The following is a 20,286-nucleotide window of genomic DNA, read 5'->3' as shown; positions in this document are numbered from 1 at the left end:
AATAAAGAATTAAAAACAGGGGTGGGGATATAGCTCGGAGATAGAATGCCCCTGGGTTCCATCCCCAGTACTGGCAAAAACAAAAACAAAAAAACAAAAAACATAGTTTCACTAAATTGCTGAGTTCCTAAAAAAGTTGCTGAAGCTGGCTTTGAGCCTGTGATCTTCCTGTCTCAGCCTCCCATGTACTGAGATTACAGGCCTGCGCCACCATGGCTGGTTTGAAGAATCTTTTAATCATTATTTTTTTTTTTTTTTTTTTTTTTTTTGGTGTGTGTGTGTGTGTGTGGTGCTGCGGATGGAACCCAGAGGCTTTCTACCTTCGGGCTACACCCCCAGACCTATTCTATATTTTATTTGAAAACAGGGTCTCACTAAGTTGTTGAGAGCCTCACTAAGTACTGAGACTGGCTTCAAACCTGCACAATCCTCCTGTCTCAGCCTACCAAGTACTGGGATTACAAGCATGCGCCACCACGCTCTGTGAATCTTTTTTTTTTTTTTTTTTTTTTTTTTTTTCAGTACTGGGGATAGAACCCAGGGGCATTCTACCTCCAAGCTACACCCCTAGCCCTATTTTTTATTCTTTATTTTGTCTTTTTTTTTTTTTTTTTTGGTGGTACTGGGTTTCCTGGAAACCCTTCTATCTCTGATCTATACTCCCAGATCTATTTTTTATACTTTTTTATTTGGAAACAGGGTCTTTTAAACCAGCACAGCTGACTTCGAACCTGCGTGATCCTCCTGTCTCTGCCTCCCAAGCGCGGGGATTACAAGCATGCCCCACCACAACCGGCTATTCTTTATTTTAAAACAGGGTCTCACTGAGTTGCAAAAAGCCTCACTAAGTAGCTGTGGCTATCCGTGAACCCAGATCCTCCTGTCTCAGCCTCCCAAATGCTGGGATTACAAACCTATGCCACCACTCCCGGCTAATCATTTTTTTTAGGTGATCTAGCAAATGAACTAAAGTTGATATATGTTTTGATATGACATATAGATTGTTTTAAAAAACATAAGGAAGCCGGGCATGGTGACACACGCTTGTAATCCCAGCATTCAGGAGGCTGAGACCAGAGGATCACAGTTCGTGGACAGCCTCAGCTACTTAGTGAGGCCCTCTGCAACTCAGTAAGACCCAGTTTCAAAATAAATAAAAAATAGGGCAGGGGGTGTAGCTCAGAGGTCAAATGCCCCTGGGTTCCATCCCTAGACCCAGAAAAAAAAAATGTACGCTCCACCTAGAGTCTTGCCTGAAATTACTTTTTGTTATTATAAATTCCTCATTTATTCATTGTATCTATTATGTGCTATGAAATGTTGTAGATAATAGAATGAATGTTAGGTAAAGATATTTTCTTAAGGAGAAAATATTTTGGGATAGAATGGGGGGAATATTTTATTTTTTTGACTGACATGTGATTCCTGAATCAAGTAAGGGAGCGAGTCATTGTAGCTATTAGGGAAAGATTTCAGGCAGAGAGAAGAGTAAGTAGAAAGTTCCTGAGAAAAGAAACTGGTTAATGTTTTTAAGTCATGATAATGAAGGCACTGTCTTCTATCTTCTGTATTTCTTACTCTCTATGTAGGTGTTAACCTTTTTGTCTACCTGTGCTTCATTCAGGATATCTTCTAACCTTTCATCCAACTCACTATCTATTTAGCTAGTTACTGTCTTTTAAAAAATTAATTGATATATGAATATCTTTATCACATTTTCTGGTTAAGAATTAGTTATTTAGTGCCAGCATGTAGAGTTTTAAGTTCTTTGCTAAAATATTTAAGCTCAACATTTTTATGAACATAGGAAAGATAGTTGTATTATAGTTTAAATGCAATAATGCCAATATCTAGAATATCTCAAGGTCTTTTTTTTTTTCGGTATAGGGGATGGAGCCCAGAAATATTTTACCTCTGAGCTACACCCCCAGCCCTATTTTTTGTTCTTTATTTTGAAACAGGGTCTCAATGAATTGGCAAAGGGCCTCACTAAGAAGCTGGGGATATCTGTGAACCATGATCCTCCTGTCTCAGCCTCCCAAATGCTGGGATTACAAGCATGCACCAACACACCCAGTGGCTCAGGGTCTATTTTTGTGGTATGCTGTTCTACAGATTTTAGTTTTATTGTATATTTCTTCATATATCATACATGTACACATACAGACATACACACACACATACATACACACAAACACATGTACTAGGGAGGGGCATTCTACCTCTGAGCTACACCGCAGGCCTTTATGTGTCTTATATTTGATTGTTTGGTAGATAATATTTGAAAGCCGGGCGTGATGGCGCTGGCTTGTAATCCCCCCACTTGGGAGGCTGAGGCAGGAGGATCACATAGATTCAAAGCCAGCCTCAGCCACTTAGTGAGGCTCTCAGCAACTTAGTGAGACCCTGTTTCCAAATAAAATATAAAAAATAGGTCTGGAAATATAGCCAGGAGGTAGAAAGCCTCTGGGTTCCACCCCCAGTACCACCAAAAAGAAAAAAAAAAATATTTGAGAACCTGGAATCACATTTTACTAGTTTTTCTGAATGTTTAGCAATTTGGGATTACATTGTGGAAATATATTCTGTTGTAAGATTCTAATTTCTGTTAAAATATCTATAAAAGCAGACAGTCAATTTAGGTCAAGACTGTATGTTCTGTCTTGGCTTTTGTCTCTGTTCATTTTCAAAACCTTTGCCATGCTGCACTAGGTCGTTCCACATATATTTCTCTCAAGGGTACTTTTGGGATTTGGGTAGTTTCAGTTTTCTACCTCTGAGCTATATCTCCATCCATATATCCATATATATCCATATATATCCAAATTTATCCATATATATCCATATATATATATATCCATATATATATATATATATATGGATATATATGGATATATATATATGTGTGTGTGTGTGTATGTGTGTGTATGTATATGTATATTTAGATTGCTTATCTAATCACTGAAATCTTTTCCCAAAATATAAATATATATATACATATATATATGTGTATATATATATATACACATATATATATGTATATATATATATATATATATATGTAGAGAGAGAGAGACTTTTTTTTAACTTTTACTTTCGGTGCTGGGGATTGAACCCAGGGCTATTCTACCTCTGAGCTACACTCCCAGCCCTATTATTTTTTTAAATAATGTCTAGCCGGGCGTGGTGGCGCATGCTTGTAATCTCAGCACTTGGGAGGCTGAGACAGGAAGATCACGCAGGTTCAAGCCAGCCTCAGCTACTTAGTGAAGCTCTCAGCAACTTAGTGAGACTCTGTTTACAAATAAAATATAAAATAGGTCTGGGAGTGTAGCCTGGAGGTAGAAGGCCCCTGGATTTCACCCCCAGTACCATATTTTTACTATTTTTACTATTTTTTACTCTTGTAATAACACTACCTTAAAACAACACACTCTATGGCTGTACAAAAATACCAGACTGTATGTTCTGTCTTGGCTTTTGTCTCTGTTCATTTTCAAAACCTTTGCCATGCTGCACTAGGTCGTTCCACATATATTTCTCTCAAGGGTACTTTTGGGATTTGGGTAGTTTCAGTTTTCTACCTCTGAGCTATATCTCCATCCATATATCCATATATATCCATATATATCCAAATTTATCCATATATATCCATATATATATATATACCCATATATATATATATATGGATATATATGTATATATATATATGTGTGTGTGTGTATGTGTGTATGTATATGTATATTTAGATTGCTTATCTAATCACTGAAATCTTTTCCCAAAATATAAATATATATATATACATATATATATGTGTATATATATATATATAAAATAAAATGTTTTATTTTATATATAAAATAAAAATGTTTTATATCCTTATTCTCTATGCTATTCCTATTTGTGGGGGGGGTACTGGGGGTGGAACCTAGGGGCTTTTCTACCTCCAGGTTATACTCCCAGACCTATTTTATAATTTATTTAGAAAAAGGGTCTCACTAAATTGCTGAGAGCCTCACTAAATAGCTGAGGCTGGCTTTGAACCTGTGTAATCCTCTTGTCTCAGCCTCCCAAGCGCTGGGATTACAAGCATGCACCACCATGCCCAGCCTGCTATTCCTATTTTTAACCTTTTTTTACTTTCTTATAAACTAAGATACAAACACATGCTAAGCCTAGGTCTACACAGGATTCCATCTCCATATCTTTTTTTTTTTCTTGTGGTACTAGGGATGAAACCCAGGAACCTTCTACCTCCAGCCCATACTCCCAGATCTATTTTATATTTTATTTGGAAACAGGGTCTCACTAAGTTGTTGAGAGGCTCACTAAGTAGCTGAGGCTGGCTTCAAACCTGTGTGATCCTCCTGTCTCAGCCTCCCAAGCACTGGGATTACAAGCATGTGCATGTAATCCATGCCGGGCTTATATGCTATACTTTTATACAACTGGGAGTAGTACAATTGGTTTGTTTATACCTGTATACCACAAACATAAGTAATATGTTGTGGTGGTGTGCTATATTACAAAAGCTCCATCACTAGGTGATAGGACTTTTTCAACCATTATTATTTTATGGGAATAAATAGTATACAAGATTCAATATTGACTCAAATATCATTAAAGTACATAACTATATTCAGTAAAGCCCCCCACCAGTATTTTCTATTATGTACATAACTCTTTATCTTTTTTTATATACTAGAAATGGAACCCAGGGGCATTCTACCCCTGGTACATCCTGAGTTCTCTTTTTTGTATGTGTGTGTGTATGTGTTACTAGAAATTGAACCCAGAGACATTAAAAGGCTGGTCTCAAACCTGCAATTCTCCTGTCAGCCTCTCTAGTACTGGGATTACAGACATGCACCACTATGTCCAGCCTATCTTATTCGTGATTTGATTTTCTGGGTTTTCCAAACAGAAGAAAGTCTCATAATCACACTTTAATTCATATGGAAATTAACTATAAATACTAAGTATATACCTCTTACAATATCTTACTTTTCAAAAAGAGTTGTGAGCTTTTAGGAAGCTCAAAACTCAAAGAACGAAGAACCTAATTGCTACTTACATAAAGAAATGTTCTAATGCACATAAAACTTGTTCAAATCAAGATTGGTTTTAAAAATGAAAAGACAATTTCTTCTCTTATTTGCCTCCACAAATAGAGAAATAATAAATAATAATAACCACATAAAACAAGAAAGATATTTACATTTCTTTGTCTTCTCTGATGATCTGGCACAGGTTTCCTTTAGTAGATTACATAAATGCCTTGTAGCATTATTCCTGGAATAAAGAAAAGAGTCTGCCTAAGTGTAATCTAATTTCAAATTAGTATCACATATTAGTCAAGAAAAATTGTTAGAATGTTTTAATTTTAAAGAAACTTTAAAAATAGATTTGGGGGTTGGGGATTTAGCTCAGTGGCAAAGAGCTTGCCTAGCACACACAAAGCTCTGGGTTCAATCCTCAGCCCTATAAAAAAACAATGGAAAAAGAATAAAAAATACAAAAATATATTTAGTACATATCACATATAAGTGATTAAAAGAAGAAAAAGTGGGTTGACTAAACTATTGGCAAAAATAATTTATCAATTGCTCCTTTAAGCAAAAGTGACAACTCCTTTACAAGTTTCTACCCAAGTTATCATCAATAACCTTTCCGAACACAATTCCAGATTTGGCTAAGGAGAAATGAGAATTAAGCTTTTCATTTTCTAAATACCTCCAAAAATGTTCTAGATATCTAACCTTCAAAACAAAACAAAAAAAGCCGGGCGTGGTGATGCACACTTGAAATCCCTGCACTTGGAAGGCTGAGACAGGAGGATCGCACAGGGTTCAAAGCCAGCCTCAGCTACTTAGTGAGGCTCTCAGCAACTTAGTGAGACCCTGTTTCCAAATAAAATATAAAAGTAGGTCTGGGCGTATAGCTCAGAGGTAAAAAGCCCCTGGGTTCCACCCCCAGTACCACACAAAAATAATAATAAGAAGAAGACAACTTTCTGACTAGGAATTAATTATGTAAATAAGACCACTAGTTGTCTTGCTGATGTTGCCAACACAAAGAGCAGTTAGATTTAATTTTTCCAATCTTTAATTTTTCTGTAGAAATGAACTGCTACACTGGCAAAAACAGAAATTTGAGAGTGACATTCAGCTTGGAATAAAGTTGAGATTTAGCAAGTGTACCCAGGGCAAGAGTGAAAAGTTAGCAGACATTATGCACAGACAATTATAAATACAGAATTATCAGTCATCTTTTTTTGACACCAAGCAATGATTCTTCCTGATGCCTAACATTTTAAAAACTGAAAATTATGGCTGGGCATGGTGGTGCATGCTTGTCATCCCAGTACTTGGAGGCTAGGACAAGAGGATCTCAGGTTCATGACCAGCTTCAGCTACGTAATGAGGCCCTACACAACTTAGTGAGACTCTGTTCCAAAATAAAAGAAAAAAACAGGTCTGGGTAGGTATAGGTCGGAAGTAGAATGCCCCTGGGTTCAATCCCCAGTACTGCAAAAATTAAAAAAAATTGAGAATTATTAGTCATTGGCCATAATTTGGGTATGTCTTTCCACAGTATACAAGTATAATTCTACTTATAAATTAATATTCTATAACAAGAGAAAGTGCTTAGTAAATTTCTGAAAGCTCTCTTGATAAATTTACAATAAATTTGAAAAGAACAAATTCAAATTCATTATTACTTACTCTTTTATTAAATCTTTACTTTCTTGAATTTTTTCTTCTAACTTCAAGCTTACTCTTTCATTTTCAAACTAATTTACAAAACAATAACAGCTCATCACATTTTAAGCAAAATAAACATGAGTATAATCATTAAACAATATATCTTTATATAACCATATGTAATAGGTGTCAATAAGAATTATTTTTGTTGTATACAATAAGAAATTCTTTGTCATAGCTTATGAGTTTTCCCTAAGAATATGGGTCCCACTTTCATCAATGTAAAAGCTTGCTAAAAATCATTCAATAAAAATTTAATGTAATATTATCTTCTCTAATTCTTTTGAAATAATGTTTTATCTTTCTGAATTTCCTCACCATTTTTTACTTCATACTATAAAATCAAAGCTAAACAGTTTCAAGGTTATTTATTTATATATTCTAATATAATAAAAAGATATTTATATCAAAACATCAGCAATAATGGGAACTAATAAAACTTTAAATTATCACAAATTAGAATCACTAAATCAGTCTTTTAAAGTAATTTATTATTTCACTAATGATTTGCATTAAGTTTGTGCAGCTTGTCCTCAGTGTCAGTCCTAAAGTTGAACTCTATCAGTAAGACTTCACAAGGAACTATCCTCAAAATCTCCATTACAGAAACGAGATTACCCCATTTACCTTGAAATGATACTGTATTTACTATATTTATAATTCAAAATTTCATTATACCTGCAGTTCCTGAATGGATTTTCGCTGTACTTCAATTGTTTTTCTATTTTCTTGCAACTTATTTTCTTTCTGCTTCAGTTCACATTCCATGCTCACTTTCCACTTTTTAAGTTTCTCAGCCTCCTTATACAGTTTGGAATACAGTTTGCTCATTGGCTCTGAATTCTATTTTAAAAGGTGTTCAAACATAAATTCTAAATTAATATAATTCATAATTTAAATAAACTAAAGCTGCCTATTGAAAATATCCACATGCTTGTAATCCCAGCATTTGGGAGGCTGAGACAGGAGCATCACAGTTGGTGGCCGGCCTCAGCTACTTAGTGAGGCCCTTTGCAACTCAGTGAGACCGTATTTCAAAAATAAAGAATAAAAAAAAATAGGGCTGGGAGTGTCACTGAGAGGTAGAATGCCCCTGGGTTCAATCCTCAGTACCAGAGGTGGTGGGAAGAGAGGGAGAGAGGGACAGACAGACAGACAAACACACACTGGAGACTGAACCCATGGGCATTCTACCTCTGAGCTACCTACTTTTTATTCTTTATTTTGAAACAGGGTCTCACTAAGTTGTGGAGGGCCTCACTAAATAGCTGAGGCTGGCCAGGAAGCTGCGATACTTCTGGCTTGGCCTCCCAAGTACTGGGATTACAAGCATGTGCCACCATGCCAGGCAAAAAGTGAGAAATATTTTAATCAGTGGGTATGGTCAGATATGCCTATAAACTCAGTACTTATTGAGGATAAGACAGGAGGATCTCATGTTTGAGGCCAGCCTTAACAACTTAACAAAAGACCCTCAGCAACTTAGTGAGACCCTGTTTCAACATAAAAAATTTAAAAGGGCTGAAGGTAAAGCGAGCGTGGTGGCACACGCTTGTAATCCCAGCATTTGGGAGACTGAGACAGGAGAATCCAAGTTCGCAGACAGCCACAGCTACTTAGTGAGGCCCTTTGCAACTCAGTGAGATATTGTTTCAAAATAAGGAACAACAACAAAAAAAAATAGGGTATAGCTTGGAGATAGAATGCCCCTGGGTTCCATCCCCAATACAAAAAGATATATTTTTAACATGTGTGTGTGTGTGTGTGTGTGTGTGTGTGTGTGTGTGTGTGTGTATTAGTCAATGAGATAATTTGGGTAAAAACTAAAATAAATCACTTCACAAAAGATCTATAAATTTTAACAATGATCTTGAAATCTTTTATTTATAGACACATTTGAAGATTAACTCAAGAAAATTAAATTTGCCGGGCATGGTGGCCCATGCCTATAATCCCAGTATTTAGGAGACAGGAGAATTGTAGATGAGACCAGCCTCAGCAACTCAGCAAGATCCTGTTTGAAAATAAAAGGGGCAAATGGTTAGCTTGGAGATAAAATGCCCCTAGGTTCTATCCCCAGTACCAAAAAAAAAAAAAAAAAAAAAGTAGTAGTAAAATTCCCAGTACCAAAAAAAAAAAAAAAGTAGTAGTAAAATTTGAAATACAATAAAAATAGTGAACATAAAACATTCATAAAAATTCATTGTGCCTAAAGTTTTATTTAGATTCTCTGGCTTTTTCAAACACTTGTAATCCTAGTACCTGGAAAGCTGAGACAGGAGCAAAGATGTGAAGACAGCCTCGGCAACCTAATGAGGTCCTTCACAATTTGGTGAGGCCGTGTATCAAAATTTTTAAAAATAAAATAGGGCTGAGGGCATAAATCAGAGGTAGAATAACTGAGTTCAACACCTAGTAACATGCACACACAAAAAAGATACCTATATGCCCTAAGAATGTTTTTGTAACTATTATCAAAACCACAACATGTCCTACAAATCCCCTACATAATAAACAGCCAAAAGATAATTAAAGCTGTGTTTGAGCTGGGCTGGTGGTGCACGCTTGTAATCCCTGTGTTTGGGAGGCAGAGACAGGAGGATCGTGCTGGTTCAGAGCCAGACTCGCTGGCTTAAGAGACCCTGTTTCCACATAAAAAGTAAAAAGATAGGTCTGGGGGTGTAGCCTGTGGGAGTGTATCCCGGAGGTACAAGGGCTTCCAGGAACCCCAGTACCACCAAAAACAAAACAACAACAACAAAAAAGCTGTGTTTGATGGCACATGCCTATAATCCCAGTACTTTGGAGGCTAAGACAGGAGGATCACAGGTTCAAGGACAAAATTCTCAACCACCTAGCAAGACCCTGTTTCAAAATAAAAAATAAAAAAGACTGGGGTATAGCTCAGAGGTAGAATAGCCCTGAGTTCAATCCTCAGTACCACAAAAAGAAAAAAAAGATAATTGCAGGAGACAGAAGGTCACAAGTTCATAGCCAGCCTCAGCAACTTAGTGAGACTCTGTTTCAAAATAAAAAATAAAATTGGGCTGGAGGTATAGCTCAGAGGTAGAGTGCCCCTGAGTTCCATCAGAAGTACCAAACACACACACATATACAAAAAGAGGGGGCTGAGGGCAGCTGGGTGTGGTGGCATACCCCTGTAATCCCAGCACTTGAGAGGATGACAGAGAAAGATCACAGGTTCACGTCCAGCCTCAAAAACTCAGTGATGCCCTCTGCAACTTAGTGAGACCCTATTTCAAAATAAAAAACAAGGCTGCTTGCAGTGTAGGCTCGGAGGTATAATGCCCCTGGGTTCAATTCCCAGCACATACACAAAAATGATTATCAGTCTTTTTATATTCTGTATCCATCTCCTCTCTTTTAGTCTTGATTTATATGGTTTAAAATTTAAAATTACCCCCCAAAATCTTACAGATAAAAAAGTCCCTAAAAACTAGATGCATTTATTAATTTACTTTTTTTTTTTTTTTTGCAGGTCTGGGATTGTAACACAGGGACATTCGACCTCTGAGCTGTACCCCTTGCCGTTTTTTTATTTTTTATTTTGAAACAAGGTCTCACTAATTTGTGGAGGGCCTCAAGAAGTAGCTGAGGCGGTCCACAAATGGCAATCCTCCCGTCCCAGCCTCCCAAATTCTGGGATTACAAGCGTGGCCCACCACGCCTGGCTTATGTATTTATTTTGGTACTAGGGATTGAAACCAGGGGCATTCTACTTTCGCGCTACACCCACAACCTTTTTCTTTTTCTTTTTTTTTTTATTTTTTATTTTTTAGAAACAGGGTCTCACTCTGTTGATGAGAGTCTCACTACTTGGTGAGGCTGTCCTCCAACCTGCAATACTTCTGTCTCAGCGTCCCAAGTACTAGGATTACAAGGGTGCACCACCATGCCCAGTTCTAGATGCTTTTATAACAGAAAAATACAGAACTAGTATTTCAGAAACTAAAATTTAAAAAAAAAAATTTTATTAAAATTTAAAAAAATTATTTTTGTGTGGCACTAAGGATGGAACCCAGGGGTATTCTACCTCCAAACTACATTCCCAGCCCTCCCCCCTTTTTTTTGTGGTTCTGGGGATGAAACCCAGAGGCATTTGACCTCTGAGCACAACCCCTGCCCAATTTTTTTTATTCTTTATTTTGAAACAGGGTCTCACTGAGTTGCAGAAAGCTTCACTAAGTAGCTGAGGCTGTCCGCGAACCACGATCCTCCTGTCTCAGCCTCCCAAATGCTGGGATCACAAGCTTGCTCCACCACACCTGGTCCCAGCCCTATTTTTTATTCTTTATTTTGAAACAGGGTCTCACTGAGGTACAAAGGGCCTCACTAAGTAGCTGAGGCTGTCCGCGAACCTGGATCCTCCTGTCTCAGCCTCCCAAATGCTGAGATTATAAGCATGCACCACCACACCTGGTTTAGAAAAAAGATTTTAAAAAATATATTTTAGCCGGGTGTGGTGGCGCATGCTTGTAATCTCCAAGCTTGGGTGGCGGAGACAGGAGGATCATGCAGATTCAAAGCCAGCTGTGCTGGCTTAAGAAACCCTGTTTATAAATAAAAATATATTTTAAAAAATAGGTCTGGGAGTGTAGCCCGGAGGTAGAACGGCTTCCAGGAATCCCAGTACCACCAAAAAAAGAAAAATATTTTAAAACATTAACTAAATATTAATTCTTTTGAAATATTGAAACATAGCAATTAACTATACTCAAGTTATGTTATAAATGGGAAATCTGACCTCAAAATCAGGTTCTCTTAGTTCTTTTGCACCTTCTTGATAGTGAAAACTGCCAGAATTACCAACCTAAAAAAGTGAATGTTTCCTATAAGAAAATATTTTTGAGAGCTTCCAAGTAATAGCAACCAATTACACAATACTTGTGATCTAGCAACTAGTTTTTTTTAATGAAGAACTCATTCAATACATAAACATATTATATCTATATACTCTATGCTTAACTCACCTGCTCAAGCATGGGCAAAGAGTCAACTTTCTGCAAAGCAGAATCTGCAAGATAAAAGAAAAGTGGTATTAAATATGCCAATTTCTTTTTTTCTTTTTCTAATTGTAGTACTGTGATTGAAGCCAGAGGCATACTACCTCAAGCTACACCCCCAGCCATATTTTTTATTCTTTTTTTTCTTTTTTTTTTTTTTTTTTTGGAAACAGGGTCTCACTGAGTTGCAAAGGACCTCACTAAGTAGCTGAGGCTGGCTGCAAACCGTGATCCTCCTGTCATAGACTCCCGAATGTTGGAATTACCAGCATGTGCCACCATGCCCAGCTCCCCAGTCTTTTTTTTTTTTTTTTTTTTTTTTTTTTTTGGTGGTGGTACTGGGGGTGGAACCCAGAGGCTTTCTACCTCTAGGCTATATTCACAGACCCATTTTATATTTTATTTGGAAACAGGGTCTCACTAAGTTGCTGAGAGCCTAAGTAGCTGAGGCTAGCTTCAAACCTGTGTGATCCTCCTGTCTCACCCTCCCAAGCGCAGGACTTACAAGCATGTGTCACCATGCCTGGCTTTTCTATTTTTTATTCTTTATTTTGAAACAGGGAGGGCCTTACTAAGTAGCTGAGGCCGGCAGTGAACCTGTGATCTGTCTCAGCCTCCCAACTACTGGGATTATAAGCGTGCACCACCATGCCAGGCCCAACCTCTTATTTTATACTAATTTTTTATATAGCTTCAAGGTCAAGCACATCAACATAATACATATTGTATTTTTAATTAACTGACAATGTATGTAATAAAAAGCGTCTATGTAAGCTGATATACTGTTTATTTAGGCTCCTACCTGAATCAATGCTTTCCCCATTTTTGGAGAGATTAGGCGCTGCAAATGGGGAACCAAAATCATCTTCAATACTTTTGTTGAAACCCTAGAAATACAAAAGTGTACTTAAATTCTCTGTCCCATACCACTTTGATATCTAGCAGTGTAATATATACATATATATAATATACATCTGCTTATATAAGTGACTACAATTACAAATCCTTTAGTGTACATATAGCAATTAGAATATCAAATGTTCTTGCTATGCAAATGAAGGCATTTACCATATCAACTAAGATAAGATACACAGAAGGACAATGGAGAAAAGTTACATATGCCTGGACTCTGAAAGGGGGACTTAGAAATCACACAGACTCTCACAAAGTTCAGACCAAATTAAAAGATGAAAAGGCAGCTGGGCATGGTGGCGCATGCTTGTAATCCCCGCGCTTGGAAGGCAGAGACAGGAGGATCGCGCAGGTTCGAAGCCAGCCGCGTGCGCTGGCTTAGGAGACCCTGTTTCCAAATAAAAATATAAAATAGTTCTGGGAGTGTAGCCCAGAGGTAGAAGGGCTTCCAAAAACCCCAGTACCACCAAAAAAAAAAAAAAAAAAGATGAAAAAGTAGGCTGCATTAACCAAGTATTGATTACTTATAATGATACAAAAGTAGTTAAAGTCTTCTTACTTTAGAAAGCTACATTCCTGTGTTACAAAACAAACTGACAACTACAGGGGCTGTTAAACAACAAGTTACCATAATATGAGATAAAGATGATAAAATTTACACAAAGAAGCCTCAAGACTTTCTTTCTGAAGAGTTAGTAAAATGAACAAAGAACAAGGTGGGCCATGCACCCCTATGATCAGTGATGTCACACCAGCCTGTCCTTGTGAGGATGAACAAAAGGGGGCACCAAAAAAAATAGCACAGCCAAGCGTGGTGGCACACACTTGTAATCCCCGCACTTAGGAGGCGGAGACAGGAGGATCACACAGGCTCAAAGCCACAGCCACGCTGGCTTAAGAGACCCTGTTTCCAAAAATAAAAAAGTATAAAATAGGTCTGGGAGTGTAGCCCGGAGGTAGAAGGGCTTCCAGGAATCCCAGTAGCACCAAAAACCAATAATAATAAAAAATAATAACACAGCAAAAACAACAGAGCGGGCCAGCCTTAGGGACAGGAGGGACAAGATAATAAATTCCTACATAAAGACTGAGGTTTCAAAGGCATACAGTGTCTCACTTTTGAGACACTCTATCAAGGACTTGCTCTGAGATGGTGTTGTATGCCCTCCCCATTCCCTTCTGCCTGTAATAATAAAACCTTGTGTAAGATTGCAGCAGTTCCTGTCTTTTTCTTTTTTTCTCTTTTTATGGTACCCAGGATTGAATCCAGGGCATTTTACTTCCAAGCTACATCTCCAACCCTATTTTTTATTTTTATCTTGAAACAGGGTCTAAGTTGCAGAGGGCCTCATAAAGTCGCTGAGGCTGACCCCAAACCTGTGATTCTCCTGTCTCGGCCTCCCAAGTGAGATTAAAAGTGTGTGCCAAGCCCAGCTTCTGGCTTTTATTTCTATACTAGCTAAGGACAATGGCCCACACAAGGCGGGCTACTCAACCACCAACCATTCAAACCTTAACAATACTTGCATACATTTGCATTTTTCTTTTTTTGTGGTACTGGTGATGGAACCAAAGGACATTCTACCTCTGAGCTACACCCCCAGCCCTATTTTTTATTATTTTGAAACAGGGTCTCACTGAGTTGCAAAGGACCCAATAAGTTGTTGAGACTGTCCATGAACCATGATCCTCTTGTCTCAGCCTCCCAAATGCTGGGATTACAAGTGTGTTCCACCACACCTGGCATATCTGCATATCTATAGCAGAATGGTTCACAATAACCAAATTATGGAACCCACCTAGGTGTCTGTTAACAGATAAATGGACAAAGAAAATTTGGTATATACACAAAATGGAGTTTTACTAAGACATCAACAAAAACAAATTATGTCATTTGTAGGAAAATGGATAGAAATTGAGAACATTGTACTGAGTTTAGCCAGTCTTGAAGTCAAGGGTCTTATGTTTTCCCTTATTTGTGAAAGCTATAGTGAAAATAGGAAAAATAAAAAGGACTTCAGACCAGCAGAGAGAAACCAGTACAATAAAGGAAAGGGAAGAGAAACAGGGGACTTGAGGAGGGAAACAGATTAAATACAGTCATGTTATATGAAAGGTTCATCACCAATCTAACATCCACTGAGAAGAGAGAGAGGGAGAAGAGGTAGGATACAGAGGGGAAAATACCTGGTGCTGTGTGCATATATAAATGTATCACTTCAGCCAGGCATGGTGGAACATGCTTGTAATCCCAGAGTTTGGGAGGCTGAGACAGGAGGATTGCACAGGTTCAAAGCCAGCCTCAGCTACTTAGGCTCTTAGCAAATTAGACCCTGTTTCCAAATAAAGTATAAAAATAGGCCTGGAAGTATAGCCCTGAGGTAGAAAGAGCCCCTGGGTTCCACCCCCAGTATCACCCCCCAAAAATTAAAAAATTAAAGAACTAAATGTATCACTTCGAATCTTACTGTGTGGTATAATTGCAATGCACCAATAAAATCATTTTTAAAAAGTCAAATCAAGCCAGGCGTGGTCGCGCATACTTGTAATCCCAGCGCTTGGGAGGCTGAGACAGGAGGATCACACAGGTTCAAAGACAGCCTCAGCTACTCAGTGAGGCTCTCAGCAACTTAGTGGGACCCTGTTTCCAAATAAAGTATAAAATAGATCTGGGAGTATAGCCCGGAGGCAGAAAAGCCCCTGGGTTCCACCCAGTACCACCAAAAAAAAAAAAAAAAAAGTCAAATCAATATTCGTATGCAAATTTACCTTAAAGAAATTAGAATCTCCTCCCAAAGTCTGAGGTTTCACTGCAGACACTTGACTGGTGCTTAATCTTGGTGGTACAAACAATGTAAATGGCTTTTGCTTTTCCATTCTCTCTTCCAGTTGTATCTGTTGCCCTGGGGAAGGCAGAAAGTATTTGACATTACTTTATTAGAACACTGCTTATTCTTTATTCAAAGGTGACGTCTGGGGGCAGCGTGGCTAGGTGAAGCCGACCACGTGACCAGCCCCCCCATAGGCAATCACCCGGGGCGGCGCCCGCAGTGGGGTGCTCGCGGGTCAAAGTGACCCGACACCTCCCCTCCGTCCCCCCCTCCCCGCCAGTCGCCCCGGGCCACAGAGACGAGCCCGGACAGCCTGCAAGGAAAGCCCTGCCCTGCTCTGGCCCCATTAGATTGCATCACTTCGCCAGGAGGCCCGGCCTCAAGTTGGACGCCACCGCGAGGAAGGGGGCGACCCGCCCCGTCGCAAGCTACGAACCCCCAAGTCACCCAAACCCGATTCCGCCCTCGGAAAAGGATCTCAGCACACCTGCTCTCACCTTTGAAGAACTAGCGGGAAAAGACGGGCATGGCGCCCACGTGGGCCGCGGGCTGCGACGGCCGCGGGAAGAACCGAGAGCTCCCGCCTCGAGCCTCGCGGCCAGGAGCGGAAGCGGCGCGCGGGCCAACGGCTATATAACCGTCGCGCGTGGGCGTGCCGACGCCGGCAGCCAAGTCTCGCGAGACTTCCTCCCCTCTCGCGAGGAAACCCGGGTTCTGTTTCTCCTGCGAGTTGGCGGTCCTTCCGGGTTTGCTGTTCTCAGAGGATGCTGGGGAACCAGCAGGTGCGAGGGCAGACGAACTGAGAGTGGAAAACCACTTCTGCCCCCTAAAAGAGCTCAGTCAGGAAGGAAACAGGTGTGCAATTACAGCGCCAATTAACTATTGAAAGATATTTGCAAAGATCGTGGTGAGGCAGGAACCCCGGCTGTGTCCTTAAAACTATTTTTGGCTAAAAGCAAAAATAAAAAGAATAAAGCTTCTTCACAGTCACCCCCTCCCCCAGATGTTAAGTAAGCAGACATTTGAGGAGATAAAACAGCACAGGCTCTCTCAAATATAAACAAAGCAGTAATGAAAAGAAAAATATTAATATAACGATTAATTGCTTGGTCGGCTTCTGTCATCTTGCTTATACTAGGAAACACGTCTCACACCTACCCCTCCCCTCCCAACAGTAGGTAACCAAATGTATAAAAGAACTTGCATGTTCCAGGTGATCAGTGCTCAAACCCAAAGCTTTGCTTGCAGAGCCATCACTAATGAATAAAGAAACCTGCTTCCAACTCAAGCCTCTGTCTCCTGACTTTGGGGACCTGGTTTTTGTTACAGATTGGGAGAATATGGTTTGGGGGAACTGTCCCCCAGGACCCCTGTTAGGGTTCTGAACACAATTTCCCTCAAACCACAACAAAACCAAAAAAAGCCCAAAACAGAAAAAAAAAAAAAAACATGGGTTCTTGTCCTGAGCTAAGGATAAGTATACATAGCTTGGACACTTGCTGAAGATTTAAAGAATTTATTAAAAAGATAGAAATACAGAGGATAGTTACAGCCCCATGGCAGAATGGCATGGGGGGGGGGGGGGTCCGAGCCAATTCACCACCCAAAGATAAAGCATGTGGACCGGACTTTTTATACCCATGACCTCCATCTTGTTTACATAATTCTAACATAGTAAATGTCCCTGTAAGGTACCTCCCCTTACCCTGTAAGGTACCTCCCCCAGCAAGGTGTGGCAAGGTGTCTCCTTTCATGAAGGACTAAGGTCAACCCCCTGCTCTGATCCTCCCTAGACTATCCTAGCCCTAGCTCCCCTGTCCTATTGACTTTTAGCTAAGTCAGTCTAAGTTTCAATAGCTCTTTGCTTCCTGACCAAAGCCAAGCCTTTCTCTCTCCAGGTCTGCCATTTTGACACAATTATTTCTGAAATATATCTATTAATAATCAGAGCTTTCTCAAATCTTCCTAAGCCATTCCCAATACTAGTACAGTTTTCCTGCAACAATGGGGACTCAGAGAAAGTGGCTCTGAGGGCAGCTCGGGGGTCTGGAGTGGCCTTGCAGATGCAGGATGTTATTTCAGGAAAGAACCAAAGACTGAATAGCAAGGTGGCAAGGTAGGAAATGGGGGAAGAGTGTCCCTGAGCTGTGAGAGCACGTCATGGTGTAGGTGTTTGTGGACCAAATGGCAAGAAATGAGACTGCAGACATTTAGAGCTAATATGAAGGCCCTGCAAAGAATTTGCATTTTAGGATTTAGGGATGGGGATCTTAAAAATTTTTTAAGTGGACAGGGTAGTATGATTTAGGTTCAGAAAAAAAATGTTATATGAAGACTGGTATAGGTGTAGGAGCTAGGAGTTAGGGAGACAGTTTTAACTAGATAAGACAAAAGGATTTGAATTCTGGCAGGGGCAATGGAAATGAGGAAGTGTCAACTGAAAAAAGGTATTTAGCAAATAAAATTAATGGTGTTTTATTAGTGAGGAGAAAAATAGAGAAAAGTCAAGGATGGTTGCCTGGTTTCAGGCTTAGGTAACAAAATATATCATGGTATAAAAGTTTGAGCCATAATAGCGTGTTGTGTTTGGATTTATTGACTTGTTTTCTAACATTCTCCAGATATAATTTAATTGATGCTTTTTTAAGGACCATAACAATATTTTAAAATAACACATTTTTTAAGCTGGGCGTGGTGGCACATGGTTGTAATCCCGCACTTGGGAGGTGGAGACAGGAGGATTGCTCAAGGTTCGAAGCCAGCCGCGTTGGCTTAAGAGACTCTGTTTCCAAATTTTAAAAAAAAGTATAAAAATAGGTCTGGGAGTGTAGCTTGGAGGTATAAGGGTTCCCAGGAACCCAGTGCCACCAACAAAACAAAACAAAACAAAACATTTTTTATCAATATTTATCATATAATAGTTTCTGTAAAAGCCAGGAGTGGTGATGCATGCTTCTAATCCCAGCGCTTGGGAGGCTGAGACAGGAGGATCGCACAGGTTCAAAGACAGCCTCAGCTACTTAGGCTCTCCACAACTTAGTGAGCCCCTGTTTCCAAAAAAAGTATAAAATAGGTCTGTGATTATAGCCCGGAGATAGAAAAGCCCCTGGGTTCCACCCCCAGTACCACCAAAAAAAATAAAATAAAATAACGAATAAAAAAAAGGGCTGGGGGTATAGCTTGGAGGTAGAATATCCCTGGGTTCCATCCCCAGACCCGCAAAAAAAAAAAAAAAAAAAAAAAAAAAAAATATATATATATATATATATATATATATCTGGAAATAATGATTCAATTTAACTCCTTCATTTTACCTTTTTTTTTTTTTGCGGGTCTGAGGATGGAACCCTGAGGCATTCGACCTCCGAGCTACACGCCTGTCCTATTTTTTATTTTTTTATTTTGAAACAGGGTCTCAGTAAGTTGCGGAGGGCCTAAGTAGCTGGGGCTGTCCACGAACTGCGATCCTCTGGTGTCATCCTCCCGATTGCAGGGTGTGCTCCACCACACCCTGCTCATTTTACCTTTTAAGGAAATTGGGTCTAGATGCCTAAAAAAGATGAAGACACTCCTTCCAAGAAAAGATATAAGAATATATACAAAGTACCCCCGGGAACAGTAATTGATACAGCTAACATTTTAAGTCGACAGTATGAATTCAATATCCCAATATTTTTTAAAGTTTTACACTGTGAAAATTTCAACTATGATCTGTTTTCTTTATTGGAAAACAAACTACAAGCTAGGTATGGTGGCCCATGGCTGTAATCCCAGTACTTGGGAGTCTAAAACTACAGGAACACAGATTCACTGTCAGCCTCAGCAACTTAGCCAGGCCTTGTGCGACTTAGTGAGACCCTGTTTCAAAATAAAACATAAAATAGGGGTGTATCTCAGAGATAGAATGCCCCCTCGGTTCTATTTCCAGTACCACCAAAAAAGAAAAAAGAAAGGAAACTACTATTCCTAATGTTAAAATAACAAGTTCACAGTATTTTATTTGTTTTTACAGTCTTTCAAAACAACTGTGCCAACACAGAATTTCTCGTTTTCATGTATACATGAACTTTTAACACAGTCACCATCCTGTTTCTATAAGGAGTAAAGTATTTGTGGAAAGATTTCAGGTTTTAAGAATTTTATTATTTCTACAAAAACATTAGCAAAGATGTCAGAATATTGTCTATCAGAATGAGCAGTAAATTATATTAAATTTCCCAATTTTGTTAAAATATTTATAAATTGTTATTTTCGCTTTTTCGGTGTCTTATATCACAAATTCTCTCATTTGTGGAAGACCTCATTTTTTAAGACATTACAGAAAGATAAGCCAGATGTGGTGGCTCATGCCTGAAATCTCAATACTTGGGAGGCTGAGTCAGGAGGATTGTAGATTCAAGGCCAGCCTCAGCAATTTAGCAAGTACCTTGTTTCAAAATAAAAAATAAGGCCGTGTAAAAAAAGGACTGGGAGTGAACTCAGTGGTAGAACACCCCTGGGTTCAATTTCTAGTACAACAAAAAAGAAGAGATAAATCAAGGCTTTGTTCCATTTTAATAATTCATAAAATGCTGTAACAAGAATAGACTTAAAATGATAGTTCCAGGCCAGGCGTGGTGGCGCACGCTTGTAATCCCCGCACTTGGGAGGCGGAGACAGGAGGATCGCGCAGGTTCGAAGCCAGCAGCGCTGGTTTAAGAGACCCTGTTTCCAAATAAAAAAAATATAAAAAAATAGGTCTGGGAGTGTAGCCCG

The 20,286-nt window shown here is 39.2% G+C and overlaps 1 protein-coding gene across 1 annotated transcript in view; it reads right to left on the bottom strand.

Annotated features, from left to right (window-relative positions):
* Positions 1–15,577, bottom strand: part of SYCP1 (synaptonemal complex protein 1) — a gene marked incomplete at both ends in the record, with an annotated part of 133,624 nt that extends 118,047 nt beyond the window's left edge. Inside the window, 7 exons of the mRNA XM_080691508.1 lie at positions 5,219–5,292; positions 6,726–6,793; positions 7,443–7,607; positions 11,530–11,595; positions 11,756–11,799; positions 12,591–12,675; positions 15,470–15,577. Of these exons, the coding sequence (XP_080547634.1) occupies positions 5,219–5,292; positions 6,726–6,793; positions 7,443–7,607; positions 11,530–11,595; positions 11,756–11,799; positions 12,591–12,675; positions 15,470–15,577 (610 nt within the window). The remainder of the gene's footprint in view (positions 1–5,218; positions 5,293–6,725; positions 6,794–7,442; positions 7,608–11,529; positions 11,596–11,755; positions 11,800–12,590; positions 12,676–15,469) is intronic.
* Positions 15,578–20,286: the final 4,709 nt, after the last annotated feature.

The sequence above is a fragment of the Muscardinus avellanarius genome (genome assembly GCF_963383645.1).
Source record: "Muscardinus avellanarius genome assembly, chromosome: 3".
NCBI lineage: Eukaryota > Metazoa > Chordata > Mammalia > Rodentia > Gliridae > Muscardinus > Muscardinus avellanarius.
Note: the sequence above shows the minus strand (reverse complement) of the source record. Positions and strands in the feature narration are given on the sequence as shown.